Genomic DNA, 20,995 nt, shown 5'->3' with positions numbered 1-20,995 from the left:
CTGAACATGGAGCTACCGAAAGCTGCGAATCATTTAGAAATAAACTCAAATGCAGCAGACAGACAGAAGCATTAGTTTGAGTTAAGTTGTAAAGCTTCTTTAAACTTTTTCATCACAAAGAGAAATTTGTGTTAAATAGTAGTGGTAAATTTAAAGGGCGTGTTGGTAGACCTAATACAAACTTATATCAAATATGCTTGTTGATGACCTTAAATATAGAAACTTAGAACTTAGAAATTTGAGTGATTTAAATGAAATAAGGGATATTGCTAGCTGTAGGAAGTGTTGGAAACTGTTGTACTAGGCACAGATTACGTAGTTAAGATGTTTTCTTAATGGAGTTCTATTAACTATGTATGATCCTGTTTTATAATAAGATTATTTGTATAGAGTCGTATATAATAATGTTTCTTCTTAGACTGCCAGAGAGCACAGAAGATGGCTACTAGACAGCTAAAATCGATACTTTACGAGCCACCAGGGGATGCCTTTTTTCGATGGATAAAGTAAGTGCACCGACTTTTGACGCTTAAAAAAGTAAAAAGGACTTTTCACAGAGATATTTTGGTACCATCTTATGATGGCCTCTCATATGTATCTTTCGCCTTTCGGATCAATTTATTCCGGTCAACAAAGTTTCCTACTCCAGGCCATTAAATTGCTCCGTCAAAAACGCTATTATACCGGAGTTTTATTATAGTCAGGAGTTGGACGTTTTTCTGTACGCTTAGCTTGTCAATCTATGGTGTAGTTACCGTATAATATAAATGCTGTGAACACATTTTTCACTTGCTCGTTGACGAGGGTCACGTGATGGTAGGCGAATTTGTCAAGTTTATACGACTATTGTAATTGTACAATAAAATATTTATATTTTTGTATCCTTGTATCCGTGACCTCTGACAGGACACCGGTCATCTCGCCCAATTTTCCCGGGAGAATCAGATCTCATGTCAACTAGCGCGTGATCATCCCGGCCTGGGTGGTCCACTTGTAATGTTGTCAAACGGGAACCTCGGCCTCGCACATCTGGTAGTGAAGTACTGATTACAGCTGCAGGTCCTCCAAATTCACGAAGTCCAACAAGTCCTTGTATGAGCCATCAGTGTAAATCACGGTACTTTTCTAATCATAATCGCTTAGCTTGGCATCATTCAATGGACATTTGTTGTTCAAAAGAAGAAAAGTCAAAAATGAGAGTGAACGGTGACTGCTTATTGCATAAGCTCTTAAATCTGCTAACCGTACATAGCTCACGCAGCTGTCTACAGTTGCTGGGCTCGTTCCGGGTCAGAAATTTAAAGTTTACTGCGGCGTGGGGCTACATCGTCGTTCTGCTGTCGTGTACATTTAAGAATGTGGTGTGGAAAGAGTTCTGACTTTTCCTGGAGTAAAGATATATGTCGGCCGTCTTTGTCACGGAGAAGTCTTTAAAGCTTTAAAGCTCTGAGCTTGACCTATTAAAAGACAAAAGATACATTTGCACGTCACGAGTAATGTGACCTACTGAAAAAAAATCGGGCAATTTGAAAATTTAGTCAAGTTCACACATGCACAATCAACCCCTCATTGGTGTGATCCTCTGATCCGGGAAATCGAGATGTCCTCTCACAAACAACAGTTATTAGTAACAAGCATAACACGATTTTCCAATCTATTAACGAAGTTTGAGCATTTAGGGTCAAAGCAGAGACTTGGGTCGATGTGAATCGGCTTAAAAATAACAAATTTGGGGTATCTTTATTTTACATCTTGGTCGAGACCTGTCACCAGCAATATGATTTCATGTTGCCTTATTCAGGCGGGCGAAACTCACGTTACATGCGATCTGATCATCTGACTCTCACGATCGAGATCGGTAGCTTTAACTCACCAGCTCCAACACGGTTTTTTAGACTTTTTTCGGTTTTTCGAGCTGCCCTTCTCCCCTGAGGCCACGATGAAAAACATACAATATATTATATCTTTATTCTTTATATGTTACATGCATTCCCCTGCAGTAGTGAAAAGTAAATTGTTTGTTTTATTTCAGTGTCGACAGCTCAAACTATGGTGGTATCTTATCGCTACAATGCTGCTAACTAGACTCTTGGATGAAGTTAAGTTGTTTTAGTCAGATGATCTACTTTTTGGCGTTTCCTACTGCCCTAGTTATAGTAGTTCAAGGTTTAACTGTAAATATAGTGTTAAGTAAGTTTCAATACTTCCCTGCCACCTTTTCAGACATTGCAGAGATGTGTGACCGCACAATTCTCAAACCGAAGAATCAAAAGGAGTTATTGATTTATCGGTATATAAAGTATGTATGCTTTATCAAACAAAGCCACTAGGTAAGCAAATTCAAATATTTTGACAGTTCATACTGCGGTTATACATTGCAGCCAATGCGCAGCAAACAAGAGCTTGCCACTGCTATAAGCATTCGTATTCGTAGCTTGTTTGAATCTCAAATTTATTCGAATTATCATAAGTAGCCGGAAGCCCGTCCTGCGGACGGAGTTCTTCAGCACAAAATCGATTCTCAAACATTTTAAATCTACCCTTTCTCATTTCTACTTCTTTTCCTTTCACAATTTTCATGTTTTTAAAAAACTTTTTACCCCTATCCATGTCACCTATGATTCATGCATTTCTAGCTTCTCGGACAGTGCTGTCTTTTCCCTCATTGGCAAATCCTGAAAGTTTTATGAAAAATATAGATCAGAGTTATGTTTGTTCTGCACGTCTGCATTTCAGGTATTCGTGACACAGTTTACGTGTGATGACGTGGGCATCTCTCAACACACTTTGCAGCATGAGTGACGGTGCCGTGGCGGGATATCTGGAAATGTAGCCTTGAGCTCAGTTTATTTTTCTCCGTCACCTCACCCGGGGGAGGGGGGGGGGGAGCCAATGACTTTGGGTACTTTGGGGACAAGTGCAGAATTTCGCCAGCAATTTAACCTCAAGTCTCCAAGATTTTTAGCCCCCAAAAGTCTCCTTTAGAAGTCATTTAATAAAAGATAATATCAAAACTACATAAAACTCGCCAAAACTTTGGGTACTTATGGGGACAAATGGAAAATTTCACCAGCGATTTGACCTTCAGTCCCTATGATTTTCGTCCCCATTGGTGCTCAAAAGTCTCCATCAGTAGTCATTGCCCCCCCCCCCCCCCCCCCCCCTCATCCTGTGTCGGCTGTATTCAATTCTGATTGTACCACGGTTAAAAAATGCCAGTTAAATGTACCAACTCTCGTTTTATTTATTGTACCGACTCTCGCTCTTCGACCACGCTTTTCGTCTACTTGGCGTAGGGCGCGGTAATATTTCATGTAATCACGCACACACGTATCGCGCGCGATGTAGAAATAAGTGCAGCGCACATGGTCTTGTGGGTGACCCCCGTAATCCATGTGGTGGGGCAGGAGGGTCAAGCACTGTTTTTGTGGGTGACCCCCGTAATCCATGTGGTGGGGCAGGAGGGTCAAGCACTGTTTTTTCTGAAATGAACCTCCTGATCCATGTGGTGGGGCAGGAGGGTCAAGCACTGTTTCTGAAATGAACCTCCTGATCCATGCGGTGGGGCAGGAGGGTCAAGCAATGTTCTTTTCAGGTTGACCCTCCTGCGCCATTATAATTACAGTATTAGGTCCGGGATCATGTTCAAATAATAAGTTTTGCTGTTTTTCCTCTACAGATTTTTTTCATATGAACAGCTGGCACAAAAATACAATAAACGCTCGTGTATCAATTAGTCGTCGAGTATTATTTTATGCACGATCGACAAATTTTCCACCGTGAGGCCAGGTCGGCAGTGCAGTTCGCGCGGTCGTACTTGTAGGTGGAATTGGATGGCGCGGGCTAGACCGGATTTAAAAAGTCTGACCGAATTTGACACTCAGAATTTGACAGTCTGACCGAATGTTTGACCAGTGACCAATCAGTGAGGACAGTGTGAGTGTGACTGACAAGTCGAGGTACTAGAAGCTGCGTTAAACATTGTAGCGCGTTGCACTACTGGGTCGCGCGCGCATCAAATAATGCTTCTCGCAACCTTCTCTTCGGTAGATCGGCGAGATGCACCACTGTGCCTCACCGAGCTGCGAAGGATTGACATCGTGAATCAACGTTAAACAATAAATGCATGTTGTACTGTTGTACTGTTGTAGTACACGCGCTCAAAAAGCCTCCTTTCTACTTGTAGAACTATAAGCGAATCTTGAGGACTCCTCAACAAGACATTACAGCAGAACGGCTAGACTTCAACCTGTCATCCAGATTCCAGATAGAATGTGGATTGTGCCGTTCACAGTTCATTGTCCTCTAATTATAAACGGTTTATCAGCACATGGCAACATCACATAATTTCTGTTGTGATGCTGATCAAAATATCGGTAACAAACCTTGTCGTTACCGAAGAACAAGAAAATTGAAAACACAAATATTTTTAGTCGAATCAGTTCTCAAATTCAAAAACATAACAAATGGCATGCATAAATATACATCATACTACTGTTTCTGGTGAAAAATGGATTTTAAAATACATTCTGATAACTTCAAGCTAGCAGCGGTGTCTTTCGTCCTTTTCACAATTTACAGCGCTAATTATAACAGTGTAAGTTTCTATAGACTAATCTATCATTCAGGTTGTACCCCTTTTATGAATAATGATACATAAACAGACTGACACCGCCATTCACTATTTTTGAGCCGCTACATTTGCATCTTGAACTTGAAAAGCAGCCTTATTAAGGCAGTCAGTGTAAGATAAAACAATTGGGAAGGGTCTCCCGCTCTGTCCTCACAAAAGGGGCCCAATAAGTGAATAATATCGCTAATTGAATAATAACACTAATTGAACTGTAGATTCAACTCACACTGTAATTATCACTGTTAAGATCGTGCCGGTAAACAATTATGCGGTCACTAATCATTGTCATCAAAGGAATAATTAGGGCTATAATCATTTTAATAGCCTGGTTCGGGGAACTTCATGTTTATGAGCTGTTTCGTCTATATCAGCTATTAGGATAATTACCAAATTTTACGATGAATATGTAACGTTTTGCAAGCTTCAGTAACTTTGTATTAGTGTACAGTGTCAGTTAGCAATTCGTTCTATTTAGATTATGTCCGCTGAATCTGGTGTTGCTCCTGCGTGGCCCCTAGTTTAAACATCCTATGTTTATTTATGATATTCATTTATTTTCTTATATGCTTTCTTATATGCTTTGACACACTGCTAGCTTGCTTTAACTTGCGAATTTTTATTGTATATACTTTAAATTGTATCATGTCATTATTACACTGTAAGTTAATATGATCCAGGTATATCTGAACCAGTCGTTTAATCTTGAAATTATATCAACTTGAAATATTTTTATCTGTCCGACATAAAAAGCTACAAAAAAGATCGCAAAAAAAGGGATACGGAATACAAAATCGGTCAAAATTAAGTTCACATAGGACATCAAGGTGTTACTAGATCAGGATTAAATGAGAATAAGAATAGAAAATGGTGCAGCCTGGTAAAGAGAAGCTAAATGTTTATATTACACGGGGTATCACGGCTGATTAAAATTAAAATTAACAAATATCAAAATTTATTACAACAAGAATTTACAAACATGCTATTCATTTAACTAAACTAATCTCTGAATTATATGACAATAATCTACAAGTCAATAAAACTTTCCTATACTTTAACGGTTCAGGGTACTAAATCTTTTCTGATAAGTTAATAAATTCATAAAACCTTCATTGCACCAACGTCCAACAACCTACTTTGATACTCAATATAACATAGGTCGGCTCAAATTAAGAAATTAAGGTTGTCAAGATTACCATAACGATTTGCACGGTCCCACATAAATTGTAATAACAATCATGTAACCGCAATAAACTCGACCTCAAATTTAGTGTCACCCTGTTGCTGCTTGTGGGTATATGAATGCAGTAATTAAATTCTTGTTAACGTTCGTGTACTTGTGCTGTACTCTGCTTTCAACTTTAGATTCTTGCTTCAAGTAAACATTGTCAACTATTGATTTAAAAAGCCAAATGTTTCCAACTGCAAACGTAATAATTAAAATGAACCAGCAGTTTAGTTTTCAAGTCATATTATTTCGAAGATCACAAATTCGAGGTGTCTTGATGTTGCCCCAACCAGTGAGACTAAGGTGACTAAATGTGACTGCCGGGGGATACGTCGATGGGTTGTAACTCCTTGAGAAGGTAAACGAGGGTGTCGGGGAGATGGTCTGTTAACATCTCCGGAGATACAGGTATGGTGTCGAACACGTTGTTTGGTGCGGAGAGTACGTCGTAATGTGCTCCGCTGTACGAGCTGCAGCAACTGAGGGGAGCAGATTTATAATGAATGACAGAGAGGCAGGGTTATTGGGGGAATAGAGATATTCTTGTCTTTAGATAAACCTCATCAAAGTATTAAAGTTAACATGTGAGAGAGGGGTTTTCCGAGTCTGTCATGATTACAGAACAATAGAATCTGTTCGTAAGGATCTAATCTTGTACTTGACAGACTCAAGTTGAGGCCCATTACATATCATTTTAGTGTCAGCATGAGTCGGAAGATAAGTAAGTCAAAAACTTTTTTCATCCAGACCATATTTTTATCACGTAGATAAGTTATTTTTGTTAATCTTACTAATACTTACATTAAAATAACGTACAGGCCAATGTTCTTCATTCAAAGTCACGTTACGTAGCTAACAAACCGTAATGTCATGTGTATTGAGGTGCTGCCCAGATAAACTGAGCCCTCAACAGTCAGCCGTCTCAATTTACTGTTCAACACATATTTTAATACTTTCAACACTACTAGTCAACAAATAATTTGAGGAAACGATGTAACAGAGTCGATATATTTAAATGTTGCCATGGAGTGGCAGTTTCATTGCGTCTTAATATACGCTCTTTCTGTCCGGCTCCTAATAGACGACGGGGCTGTTGTTTTTAAGATTTGAAATATTGCAATCCCCAAAAACGGGATCATTATTGTTAAGGTAGTGCGAACTTTTGGAACATTTTTATACACAGATATCAGTGTCAGTATCCTTTTCAGATTTTCTATGACCGCTAAATTGGCGGAATTGTATTTTGCTGATTGTAATTGCCTTTTGAAAATACTATTCGTGTCACCGCGTCCCGTCTCAATTGCAGTATCCTCGAAGTCTGATGCATTTTTACGATGTTCTTTCAAGGCCAATTACTGATCTATCTTAAAAGTTAAGGTGGTGGCATTCCAAATTCTAATAAAGGGAAAGCCATCCTGTCAGATTCCTAAAAGAAGAAATCAGAAACTTTTTCGTATCGGCCCAGTATTTCATGGATATATCCTAATTGTTGTAATGCTGTATTAGGATATCAACTATTTTAGTTCATTCATTACTGTTTAAGTCCCGTACCGCAGTTTCTGAAATTGATTATTCCTTAAACCGTTGTCAAGACAACAAGTAGTTTGACCGTGAGTTTATTTTGAGCTAAAATTGCTTTATTAGCCTTGCTTACGTTTGAGTTGATACTTTGTTCCTTAGTTACCTTGTTTACCTTATACTCTTATAGTAACTTGAGCCTTTATTTTCGTTGAATCCTCGATGTTTTGTATCAATTTTCACAGTATTATCGGTAAAATCTTAACAAAAAGAGCGCTTATTTTAATTGTATTAATGGCTAGATTTTCATCTGTAAAATATAAACGGTAACCAAACTTAAAACCTGTATAAAGCCTGCTAGGCCTATATCTCGTTTCTGTATGTTGAACTAACCTGGCCTGTATCTCGTTTCTGTGTGTTGAACTAACCTGGCTTGTATCTCGTTTTTGTGTTTTGAACTAACCTGGCCTGTATCTCGTTTCTGTGTGTTGAACTAACCTGGCTTGTATCTCGTTTCTGAGTGTTGAACTAACCTGGCTTGTATTTCGTTTCTGTGTGTTGAACTAACCTGGCCTGTATCTCGTTTCTGTGTGTTTAACTGACTAACCTGGCCTGTATCTCGTTTCTATGTGTTGAACTAACCTACCTTGTATCTCGTTTCTGAGTGTTGAACAGACCTGGCTTGTATCTCGTTTCTGTGTATTGAAATAAGCTGGCTTGTATCTCGTTTCTGAGTGTTGAACTAACCTGGTCTGTATCTCGTTTCTGTGTGTTGAACTAACATGGCTTGTATCTCGTTTCTGAGTGTTGAACTAACATGGCTTGTATCTCGTTTCTGAGTGTTGAACTAACCTGTCCTGTAACTCGTTTCTGAGTGTTGAACAGACCTGGCTTGTATCTCGTTTCTGTGTATTGAAATAAGCTGGCTTGTATCTCGTTTCTGAGTGTTGAACTAACCTGGTCTGTATCTCGTTTCTGTGTGTTGAACTAACCTGGCTTGTATCTCGTTTCTGAGTGTTGAACTAACCTGGCCTGTATCTCGTTTCTGTGTGTTGAACTAACTAACCTGGCTTGTATCTCGTTTCTGTGTTGAACTAACCTGTCCTGTAACTCGTTTCTGAGTGTTGAACAGACCTGGCTTGTATCTCGTTTCTGTGTATTGAAATAAGCTGGCTTGTATCTCGTTTCTGAGTGTTGAACTAACCTGGTCTGTATCTCGTTTCTGTGTGTTGAACTAACCTGGCTTGTATCTCGTTTCTGAGTGTTGAACTAACCTGGTCTGTATCTCGTTTCTGAGTGTTGAACTAACCTGGCCTGTATCTCGTTTCTGAGTGTTGAACTAACCTGTCCTGTAACTCGTTTCTGTGTGTTGAACTAACCAAACTTGTATCTCGTTTCTGTGTGTTGAAATAACCTGGCTTGTATCTCGTTTTTGTGTGTTGAACTAACCTGGCTTGTATCTCGTTTCTGTGTGTTGAACTAACCTGGCTTGTATCTCGTTTCTGTGTGTTGAACTAACCTGGCTTGTATCTCGTTTCTGTGTGTTGAACTAACCTGGCTTGTATCTCGTTTCTGAGTGTTGAACTAACCTGGCTTGTATCTCGTTTCTGTGTGTTGAACTAACCTGGCTTGTATCTCGTTTCTGAGTGTTGAACTAACCTGGCCTGTATCTCGTTTCTGAGTGTTGAACTAACCTGGCTTGTATCTCGTTTCTGTGTGTTGAACTAACCTGGCTTGTATCTCGTTTCTGAGTGTTGAACTAACCTGGCCTGTATCTCGTTTCTGAGTGTTGAACTAACCTGGCTTGTATCTCGTTTCTGAGTGTTGAACTAACCTGGCTTGTATCTCGTTTCTGTGTGTTGAACTAACCTGGCTTGTATCTCGTTTCTGAGTGTTGAACTAACCTGGCCTGTATCTCGTTTCTGAGTGTTGAACTAACCTGGCTTGTATCTCGTTTCTGAGTGTTGAACTAACCTGGCCAGTATCTCGTTTCTGTGTGTTGAAATAACCTGGCTTGTATCTCGTTTCTGAGTGTTGAACTAACCTGGCTTGTATCTCGTTTCTGAGTGTTGAACTAACCTGGCTTGTATCTCGTTTCTGAGTGTTGAACTAACCTGGCCAGTATCTCGTTTCTGTGTGTTGAAATAACCTGGCTTGTATCTCGTTTCTGTGTGTTGAACTAACCTGGCTTGTATCTCGTTTCTGAGTGTTGAACTAACCTGGCCAGTATCTCGTTTCTGTGTGTTGAAATAACCTGGCTTGTATCTCGTTTCTGTGTGTTGATCTAACCTGGCTTGTATCTCGTTTCTGTGAATGAAGATGACTTTGCCAGGAGGATAGAGTTTAGGAACCTCACTCGGGTCCTCCTCTGCTCTGTTGAAAGTAGGGAGGATCAGCGGGGCTTCCTCCTCCGAGTTTAGGATCACTTCCGCTATTGGTCTCAGTCTCATTACCGACATTATGTGGTCCAGTGTCAGCTTCCACTGAAATTTGGAGTGTGATTACTTAGTTAATTACTTAGTTAATTACTTAGTTAATTACTTAGTTAATTAAATATTTAATTACTTAGTTAATTAAATAGTTAATTACTTAGTTAATTAAATATTTAATTACTTAGTTAATTAAATAGTTAATAGATGTGGATACTGGCGGGGAGGTGATAATTGTTTGTTTACATTAATAGTGAGCACATGTTAAGCAGGCTGAGGAGGTGATCATTGTTTGTTTACATTTTAGGTCGAGCACATGTTAAGCAGGCTGATGAGGTGATACATATTTTGTATTATAGAAGGCTTGTAACACTTGTAACGCCTTCTTGTTACCCCCCTTTGAGGGCCCCAAATTATTTTCTGAACGAAAGCTCAAAAATAACCGAGAAATCGACCTTCTTATTAACTCATTTTGATGACCGTTTCTAACCTAAAATTGCACGAAAAATCGATTTAGCTAGGTTTCAGAACCTATAAACACTTCCTTATCCCTCAAAATTGATGTTTTATAGTTTAGAATGCGAGCAACAAGCAACATATATTTTGATCCTTCGCTTCTACTGCAGCTCTTGACCTAGGGCTGAAACCGAAAGATCGAGGCAATCCTCACCTTAACTGATCGAACTTGAGCGAAGAGCAGAGTACGACAAAACACAGCAGGTAAGTCATTTTGGTGACTGTTCCTCACCTGTACAACGTTGCACGAGAAATCGATTTAAGTTGGTTTTACAGCCCAATAACGCTTCCCTATTCCTAAAATTTTTGTGTTACTCAAACAAAGAACATGATGATTCTGCAACGAAAGAACAAGGAGATCATCTCGTTAACAACTCGAACAGGTTCTATCACAATTTTCAGAGCAGAGCACGATAGCAAAGTCAAAAGAAACAAAATAAAGGTAGGTAACCAACACAATGATATAACAATCATAATAGCAACTGAATTAAATTTATTCGGACGATGGGCAGCCCTGATGTGCTCCGTGATCCCGACCAATTGTAATAGATGTGTTCTGTCACGTGACGCAGATCCGTCCAATCACAAACAGGAAGAGTGAGCAGAGGGACATTATATCGTATGTTTACCTTTCTTATCTGTTCACTCGAAATATGAGATTTTTCTGAACGGGCCCCTAACACTAACAGTTAAAACCAACTTAAATCGTAGTATTTATATTTTTGTATGCTGATTGTGAATCACCCAACTGATGCTCCTCTGGCGAGATAACATGCTATGACCTATGATTTCTAATTTCTCGTTAAGGTTTCAGCATATGCTTAAGTTAGAAATCGGGTTTGTGTTAGGGTTAGGGTCATAATTGTGGGTGGTTAAGGTTTCAGAGCCATCTAGAGAACGTGTTGAAACGTCACGTATCAGTTGAGTGTAGAGTGATTAATCATCGTCCGGTTAGTTAAGAATAAGCGGAATAAAAAGCGAATTAAATTTCAGGAGTTACACTTAACATCCCAGCGGGGATGTGGGGCAAGACTCAGTTCACGCCGGAAGAAGTAGCAGCCAGCAGAAAAGTCAGCATCGCCCGCATCCACGTGGAACGCTCCATTGGCTATCTGAAGCGGTACAAGATTTTGGGAAACAAAGTTGTGGCGAAGATGTTGCCTTATCTCAGCGACATCGCATTCGTGTGTGCCCAACTTGTTAATTTGAACCCTGTTTTTTTAAGGGAGGTGGACAGTGATTTTTAAAAAATGACCAGGTCTACTTAATTAACTACAAAATTATGTTAATGTTCTGTTCTGACTGGACAATTTAAAGCACTACAGTCAGTTGGGGGAGAGACCAACACACTATCAAGATTGTTTGACTATCGTAAACAACCCCCACCCTACCCCCCCGTCTGCTGACTATTCCTGTTTGTGATTGGACGGATCTGCGTCACGTGACATAGCACCTCTTTTACAATTGGTCAGGATCACGGAGCACATCAGGGCTGCCCGTCGTCCGAATAAATTTAATTCAGTTGTTATTGTGATTGTTATATCATTGTGTTGGTTACCTACCTTTATTTTGTTTCTTTTGACTTTGCTATCGTGCTCTGCTCTGAAAATTGTGATAGAACCTGTTCAAGTTGTTAACGAGATGATCTCCTTGTTCTTTCGTTGCAGAATCATCATGTTCTTTGTTTGAGTAACACAAAAATTTTAGGAATAGGGAAGCGTTATTGGGCTGTAAAACCAACTTAAATCGATTTCTCGTGCAACGTTGTACAGGTGAGGAACAGTCACCAAAATGACTTACCTGCTGTGTTTTGTCGTACTCTGCTCTTCGCTCAAGTTCGATCAGTTAAGGTGAGGATTGCCTCGATCTTTCGGTTTCAGCCCTAGGTCAAGAGCTGCAGTAGAACCGAAGGATCAAAATATATGTTGCTTGTTGCTCGCATTCTAAACTATAAAACATCAATTTTGAGGGATAAGGAAGTGTTTATAGGTTCTGAAACCTAGCTAAATCGATTTTTCGTGCAATTTTAGGTTAGAAACGGTCATCAAAATGAGTTAATAAGAAGGTCGATTTCTCGGTTATTTTTGAGCTTTCGTTCAGAAAATAATTTGGGGCCCTCAAAGGGGGGTAACAAGAAGGCGTTACAAGTGTTACAAGCCTTCTATAATACAAAATATGTATCACCTCATCAGCCTGCTTAACATGTGCTCGACCTAAAATGTAAACAAACAATGATCACCTCCTCAGCCTGCTTAACATGTGCTCACTATTAATGTAAACAAACAATTATCACCTCCCCGCCAGTATCCACATCTATTACTTAGTTAATTAAATAGTTAATTACTTAGTTAATTACTTAGTTAATTACTTAGTTAATTACTTAGTTAATTACTTAGTTAATTACTTAGTTAATTACTTAGTTAATTACTTAGTTAATTACTTAGTTAATTACTTAGTTAATTGCTTAGTTAATTACTTAGTTAATTAAATAAAGATCATGGAATATCAAGAGTAAGGGATTCGGAGCTAGGGTAGGAATAAAGTCCAATAATAATAATTGTTTGTCAGGAGTTGGAGCATGCCGCAAATTTTTAAGTTTTTCTGTTACAGCACGTTGTTGGGCACACAGCACACAGCCTCGTTATAATTGGTATTGAAAAGCTCGTTTATTTTATGCAGTATTCCTCGCCCTGGTGTGAATTTCTTTCTGGTAATTTTTTTTATGGTCGGTTTTCCACTTCATTTTACGGCTGTTTCAGTTCAATTACTGTTTGGTTTTAAGCCTAAATCATGCTATATTATATTATATGGTGGCAGCTGTTTCTGACTATATTATATGCCTAAAGCCTAAACTCATGGAATGTTAATGCGTAAAGTAATATTAACGAACCGTCCTAACCGTTCACACCAGTACCTCTAGTCTTCCTAATTAAAGCCACTAATTGTTATTGAGTCACGATGGAATTTCACTCAAAACAGTATAACTATAAAAGTATAAAGCTATATATCAGCTATATTAATATGCCTGTCTTGGTGCGCTATTATTGGCCAGTATACAGAATCTGATGAGGTGACTCTTAGTCGTGCCAAACGAGGCTAGCATGACTTATCAAACTTGTAACATCCGAAACAGTGATGAAGGCAGAGGTTTGATGTGCATCAAGTCGGATCATTACGTTTAGTTGGGATATAATAAGACTAAAGCGCTCCCCTATCAGGCGCCTCCCAATCCTCACTCTCAATTCATTGTACTGCGAGTAATGCGGCACATGACCAGATAGCTCTCATTTAACACCCTCACGCAGAGCCCTTTCTTTTCAGATTAATCGATCAAGCTCATCAGTACAAATGGTGGTTCACCGATCAAATAGCACCAACAAAAGCTTTACTTACCGGCCAGCGAACCAAATAGGGGGCAAACAATGCGATCCCAGGTGCCATTATAGGTCCCTATTATACAACGCGCTGCAATAAAAGTTAGGCTCTTTCTTCTCTCTGCCCGTGATATGTTCTACGTGCTCATTCAGACTCTCATTTTTTAGAAATTCGTTTTGCTTCGATTAGAATAATTTAAATATAAGGACCTCGTAATGGGGCTGATTATGTTATCTTAGTTACCGATACTTAAACACGTAAACTGTATTGCACAATACCGCGTAGAACAGTCAAAGCCATTAAACGAACAGCTCCTTTTCAGAGCTGCTTTTGTTTCAAAACACTGTCTTATTTCTCACAACTCTCAGTTCTCACACGAGATCGATTAGCAGAGGTCAAACAATAAAAGCAGCATAAAATTAGAGCTAGCGTTTTGTTATGTCGGACAGGTACAGCGTCGGTCTGCTGGGACAACGTTTAAAGAGGTCATATATCATTACAATATATATATCACTACTGTTAGAGTACTTATTATTATCATCCTCCTGTTTGAATACTTTCTTTATATCGGTTCTTTGTTTATCCTGGATGTTTGATCGATAGAGCGGAGAATGGTCTCTGTAATGGATTACAGTACGCAGTCTCTAATAGTTCCGTATAACTTATTGTACGTATATTCGCTCTCTTAGACTTACCCTGATCGTTTAGATTTGTATAGCTCCCATTATACCGGTCGGGAATATAGTTGAGTATTTATATTCGGATCTATCTATTGGTAGTTTGTAAGGTCAAAGTTCATTCCCGATCTATTTTACTTGATCTTGCTTCTTTACTTCTGAACTCATTTTGTTTTATTAAGTGTTTCCCTTAACATATTTATCAATCAGATGATAAATTGATGCAAGCTCTTACGATAACCTTGTGTCTTCTCGTCATAACAAAAATAGTACTAACCGAGCCTCCTTACTTCATCATAGTCAGACTCCCCTCGGAGAGCTACAACGACCCTCTCAGTGCCCAGTTTAAGCAAATCTTCAGCTCAGACCAGCACCCACTCCCTGAGTGGAAGTGTAAGAGCGGGCTGACTCCCATAAAATTCCCACACGATGAGCAGGTAACCAACGCTAGGAGCATGGACCTGGAGGTAGGTTCAGAGGTGGAGTGTTTGGGACTGGTGGTGACGGTGGTAGCAGGGAGGGAGGTGAGGTTGTGGCGGGGCGAGGCGACCGAGTGTGGTCAGCGTCTCCAGGCCACGACACATGAGCTCACCAGGACCACGAACAAGGTCTCTGAGACATTTACGCTGCTACCACAAACAGAGTTCAGCGTGTATTCAGCTCAGCCTTCTGCTGATTGCATCACCCAGAGTATCAACTACATAGACCCCCCAAAACTGGTATTCAGATTCCAGAAAACTGAAAGCTCAAAATGCTCAGTCGTGTCTAATGATCTGAGTGTAGTGAAGTGTAACATGACAATTTCAGCGGGTTCTAAAGGAACAGTTGCCATGGCAACGGGAACCACAGAAATAAACGTACCGGACTTTATCTGGCAGATGGACGCCAAGACAATAAGATGTTCCTGTACTTGTGGAATTAAGACGGAGTTCTCCACCAGTAGCTCCGTTATTACAACCAGTATAAACTATAACAACTCAGTATCAGACGATGAAGAGGCAGAGGACGGGTCATACCAAGAAGAGGAGAAGGTTGATATGAACCTACTTCTGTTAATCCTGGGCGTCCTCTCAGCCATGCTGCTCTCATCCATTATCTCTAATATATTCTTCTTCAACTTAGCAAGGAGTCTCAAGAGAAAGCTAAACAAAGCGAAGAAGAACCCGTTCTCGCCGCCAGCACCACCCAGCTTCCAGCCGCCAGTTCAATACTCCCGTGTTCACAGAATAACAAACGAGTGTCACCATTACAATACGGTGTCATTAGAACTATCAGACTGTTTGGGATTAGACGCTGGAAAGGGTGGTACCACCGGTTCAGGCAGTGATAGACCTGTCTATCAGAAACTCAGATCCAATGATGCGGATGACGTGGAGTTGTAGTTTGTACGGTAGCTAATTAGCTAATAAGTTGATTAACTAAATTTTAGTAAGCTAGTCAGTCGGTTAGCTTGTCAGAAAGTCAGCTTTCCGTAGCAACTATGAAGTTGGTTATTTGGGATAATTTGGAAATTCGAGCGTTGCTTCTAGGGCGATCCAACTTCCAACCTTAAGATTGATAATGTTTAAATTTTCCCCAATTTTAAAATGATTGATCTTTATGTATTTTAGAGTAAGGTGACGAAAGCATGTTTGCATGATTGAGATTATTTATGGTACAGTATTTGTTTAATTCTATTTGTCTTTATGAATCAAATTATATAAGCGTTTTTATGATTCAAGTCCAACCCGCAGAAAATCTCTCCTTAAATTCAAAATAAAATCTCAACCATTAAAAAGCCCACCTTGGATCTATGGTTGATCTGAATAGCAGAGAGAACGCTGTCTCTGAGTTGCACGATGCTATTTATACTGAGCCTGGTTGCAAACTCCTTGTTAACCACAGTCGATACCACAAACTTCTTAGACTCTTCCGCTGCTTCTTCGCTGAACAGTTTTAATATTTCAAAGATATGTCACTCTATAATCTTATAACATAACTCATGATATCCCCAGTGGAGATAACCGTGAGATACGAGAATTACTCAAATTAGGGCAGTCAATAATTATAATCAATATCAGAGCCAAGGACACCGACATCCAGTTTTACAAAACCAGTGCCCACATGATCCCACATCTATATAAGATGACAATAGCGCGCACTGTGATCACAGAACATTACTCCCACAATAATAACCAGGAGACCAGAACAATTACCCCCTCACAAAGGAGCCCTGTTACCTGAGAAGTCCACCGGGCGGACCGTATGCAAAACACCGGAGAGTGGGGTAGCGGTCTCTGAGCATGAAACTGAGCAGGGTCGCAGCTCCCGCTCCCAGGGAGTGTCCTAGTACCAGCAGCTGGAACTCCTGGCATATTTAGAATATTTAGCATATTTAGCATATTTAGCATATTTAGCATATTTAGCATATTTAGAGAGAGGTAGAATTACTATACCAGTTTGCGCTGGGCCTCCTCCACGAAACTTGTACTTAACTCTTTTGAACTTAAGCTAAGTTCGCACTTAGCTTAAGTACGACAATTTCTGCTGTCCACGAAACTAGAGACACTTAAGCAAACACAAATTTAGGACAAACCTGTCGTCCACGAACGGGTATCATGCAGAGTACTTAACTGTCACGTGACTGAGGTAACGCAGGTCACACTAACCAATGGTGTGATAGCAAGTAGGAACCAAATTGAGCACACCCAGGCGGCAGGTTCTATTAGTATTATTGATTATGTCATTTCCAGTTATTTGGAAGAGGGACATGCTATCAACTGTCATGTTATATGTGACATCAATGAGCAATTTCTGACGCTGTTGTGCGTTGGCCCGGTAGTATCCATGATTCAGCCATTTGGAAATTAAGTGGGGTTAAGACCTTGATCGAAGATTTTGTCAAGAGCCAAGGGCCAAACTATAATAAGGGTTAGCTTCTTGGTGATTCGGGGTACGGCCAGCGAGAAATCATGATGGTTCCACTGCTTGAAGAAAATCTCACTCCGAAAGAGAAACGGTACAATGTTGCACACAAAAAGTGCAGATGTACTGTAGAAAGGGCCATTGGTGTCCTGAAATCGAGGTTTAGGTGTCTCTGCAAGAAGACAGGTGGTGCAATATTGTACCGCATGTAATATCATATTTAGTTGTATGGTCCTACTCCTGCATAATTACTGCAGATCTAGGAATATGGACTACCCTGTAGATAGTAGATACAGACATTGCGAGGACATCAGTGAAAATTGAGGCTCTGAAATTGGGACAGGAAGCTAGAACACATGTGTCATTGATTCGTTCATCTAAATAATGACTGAAGATAACTGTTACTAAGCCCTTCAGCTTATTGAAAAACACTCAAAATTTACGGTTTATATGTTTTTAAAACCCTCGAAACTGTTTGCTGTTCCTCAATCACTATTTTAGTGATCACAAAATCCGATTTTACATTTAAGTTCGACTTAAGTACAGCTTAAGTGCGGTTTGGACTGGTCTTAACTTTTTACTTAAATCTGCCTGATTTAAGTCCACTCTTAAGTAAATTTGGGGCTTAAGTAAGTATCGATTACAATTACGCTTCCAACACGCACCATATATGGAGGCTAACGCAACTTTAAGTGCACGCTAAGTTTAACTCCCAAAGTCGTACTTAAATATTTAAGTAGGAACTTAAATCATGCGACTTAAGCAAAAATTTGTACTTAAGACTCAGTTCGTGGACGACAAACGAAGGGTTGTACTTAAATTTGTACTTAAGTCATGCTTAAGTACACCATAAACTGTTCGTGGAAGACACCCTGATCCAAAAAATTTGAAGCAATATGTACTTCCTGAATCCTGATGTTCAGGAAGTACATATTGCAAACAACTGAGTGGAAAACTATCAGTACTAAAAGTTAAAGTTGGCAGTATGTGTACAACTTACATCTCACAACTTACCGGATACAAACTGAAAGCTTTCTCCAGAACCCTATCAGTCTCTAGAATAGTTATAATGTTGGAAGCAGATAACACCATTCCCCTGTGTGCTAGTAGTCCGGGATTTCCTGGTATGTCCTGTGGTTCACATACCATGTCTGTGATAACATCCTGGGGAGAAATTCAGGATTATACATACATTATGTATAGGATTTATAGGATATATAGGATCATACAGTCCACTATGTTCTGCGCAAGAACCTCGTGCCCCAATAAAGGTAAAAACAAATCTTTACTCTTACCCGAAACCTTACCTACTGGGGCACAGGATTAACTGTGTCAAAGTGCCGGGGCAAAACCACCGGCTGAAAAACTCTGATCATAACTCATTGACCATTACCTGGCCAGCAAATGTGGTTTTAAACTGTGACGAATGAGAATGTCTGTCATTACTCAGTGAAAAACGGAATATGCTAATGAATCTGACAAAATATGTAAAATATGTTTAGTCATAATTGGTCAAAAAATTGCCGAAAATGGCAATCAATAATAGGTTTAAAACACCAGCTAACCTGCAGTGAGAGGGTCCCTCTGATTGTTACTATGATAACTTGTCTGTTGTGGTCCACAGCTACGTAGAACGCTGGGCTGTAGATCTGTAATATACACGTGTTAATTGTTTATTTTATTTGGAGTTGATCATGGTTGTAAATTTATCTAAATTATTAGATTAAATCAACATATTATAATAAGTTTGGATTATACTTGTCACTCTTCACTCCACAGTACAAAAACAACTAACAAACCACACTCATTTTCACTCAGCACGCACGAACAGCGCAATTTACATGCTATCAGAAAACCATACTCGTTTTCTGAAGATTCAAGCTCATCTTAACTCGGCTTTCGGGTAATTATCAGTTGGCTTATAATAGACCATGTCCGCAGAATAATGATTGTAAACTGGGGAATACTGACCCTGTGGGTGGCCATGATTTAGACAAACTAGAGATTCAGCAGTCTGTATTAACTATTTGATACGGTATGTTAGGAATCTGAATCACAGGGTGCGTCTTATAATCGTAGGAACAAGCAGTTTCACATATCTAAACTTAGAACCAATATTATCTATAACTACACATGTCACGGATTGGTGGCCTACTGGCACCCCTCCAAGATAAGTGACATACAGGAGCTTGAAAGCGTTTAATATTCAGAGTGGTTGTAAGAACCGTATACGAGTCACCAAATTGTTGAAAATTATCTGGTGTTCTAGGCTAATCAAAGAACTCGTGAGGCCAGAAAATGTGTGAAACAAAAGGTTTGAAGGCAATGAAGATTCCTGGCTGCCCTCTTTACGCTTATTATCCCACACTTATTATACTAAGAGCCCCAGGGGATTAGCATAATAATATCATAGCCTCGCCTACCCTAACAGCGAGATTTCTCGTGTTGCATTATTGAAAACGCCAACTTGGAGCTGTTGCTTTGACAAAAACTGGCTTTTCTAGATGGTGAAATTTACAAGCTTTTGGTCTATTTGCAAGCTTTTGGTCTATTAACTTGACAGCTTGATGCCTGAGGACGTTGAAACTAGGCTTAACCCCACTGTACTCAGTATGATCATTTTACTGCCCGATTTAAGCTCTTAACTCCAATCAGAAACCGAGTTATTTTGATTGGAAGTGCTGTAGTCGCAACACGCGACAGTGTAAAAATGGTTTTTGGCCTAATAACTCAGCGATCCGAGGACTAATGACTGAGAACTTTGACATTATGCTCTACCCGACTCAATGTGATCATTTTGAAAATTTAAATGTCCAAGTTGAGCATTTAGCTTCTTCTGAAGCCGAGATATCTTGTATTATAAAGTGCTGTTATTGCTATTATCACGAGAGCGCAAATAGGTGCACTGCAGCCTCATAACTAATGTTCTAATGTCATAGGACACGAGGGCAATGGAACGGAAACTACCTAGATAACCGTTTAGAAGTTGCCACTTAGAGCGGTTTCTTGTGAACTACAGAGAATAATGCAGACTTAGGGTTAATTTAGAGTCGGCTGGTTCTCTGAGTTGTGCCCGGATGACAATGATAAATCTACATAATTGATTGATAGAGCCACGCTCGTGTGAAGCTTTCAACATTTTGAATCATTCATAGTCACAAAGTCTAGCCGGTAAGCCTTTTTATCTCAGGACATACTCCTTCTTACCATGGTTCAGTGTTGCCGCTCTGTGTGGCATCACTACCAGAGATGGTGTGCTCTGTGTGGTATCACTACCAGAGATGGTGTGCTCTGTGTGGCATCACTACCAGAGATGGTGTGCTCTGTGTGGCATCACTACCAGAGATGGTGTGCTCTGTGTGGCATCACTACCAGAGATGGTGTGATCAGTGCGTTCAGTGCGTTTAATCGGCCATATTTTGGTTTTGATGAATTTTTTTGGGTCTGTAAAATTTGAATAGATTATCTAAGAATGCGGTTAGCTCCTTCCTGTGACATAAGGCTTTCTAGTAGCCCTTACGAAATAAAATGTACGTATTGGCGCAATCTTTTAAAATTCAAGCCTTTTACCAGTAGAAGAATGAGAACTCTTTATTACCGATACATCTATTATCCATTAGACACAGAACTAATTAGTAATTGATCATTATCGTCCAGATATTTGATTTAGAGCACAGTCTGTGCTCGGTACCGGGTAGTGACTATCCAGACCCCGTGA

General features: G+C 39.7%; 2 protein-coding genes across 3 annotated transcripts in view; one reads left to right on the top strand and one right to left on the bottom strand.

Moving 5' to 3' along the window:
• Positions 1-20,995, top strand: part of LOC134826226 (FYVE, RhoGEF and PH domain-containing protein 4-like) — a 434,713-nt gene that overhangs the window by 248,858 nt on the left and 164,860 nt on the right. The gene's annotated exons all lie outside the window — the stretch shown is intronic.
• LOC134826554 (diacylglycerol lipase-beta-like) overlaps positions 4,432-20,995 on the bottom strand; it is a 54,266-nt gene continuing 37,702 nt past the window's right edge. The window contains exons 9-14 of one of the 2 annotated variants that reach the window (XM_063838954.1): positions 18,843-18,926; positions 18,292-18,441; positions 16,593-16,720; positions 16,157-16,298; positions 9,666-9,859; positions 4,432-6,337 (exon numbers count right to left, since the gene is read on the bottom strand). In XM_063838954.1, coding sequence (XP_063695024.1) covers positions 6,166-6,337; positions 9,666-9,859; positions 16,157-16,298; positions 16,593-16,720; positions 18,292-18,441; positions 18,843-18,926 — 870 coding nt within the window. In that variant the 3' untranslated portion in view covers positions 4,432-6,165. The remainder of the gene's footprint in view (positions 6,338-9,665; positions 9,860-16,156; positions 16,299-16,592; positions 16,721-18,291; positions 18,442-18,842; positions 18,927-20,995) is intronic. The other variant, XM_063838953.1, reaches the window with a different exon arrangement.

This window comes from Bolinopsis microptera, chromosome 2 (assembly GCF_026151205.1).
Source record: "Bolinopsis microptera isolate Bmic1 chromosome 2, MBARI_Bmic_1.0, whole genome shotgun sequence".
Lineage (NCBI taxonomy): Eukaryota > Metazoa > Ctenophora > Tentaculata > Lobata > Bolinopsidae > Bolinopsis > Bolinopsis microptera.
The sequence above is the reverse complement of the archived record's forward strand: the minus strand, read 5'-3'. Positions and strand labels throughout refer to the sequence as shown.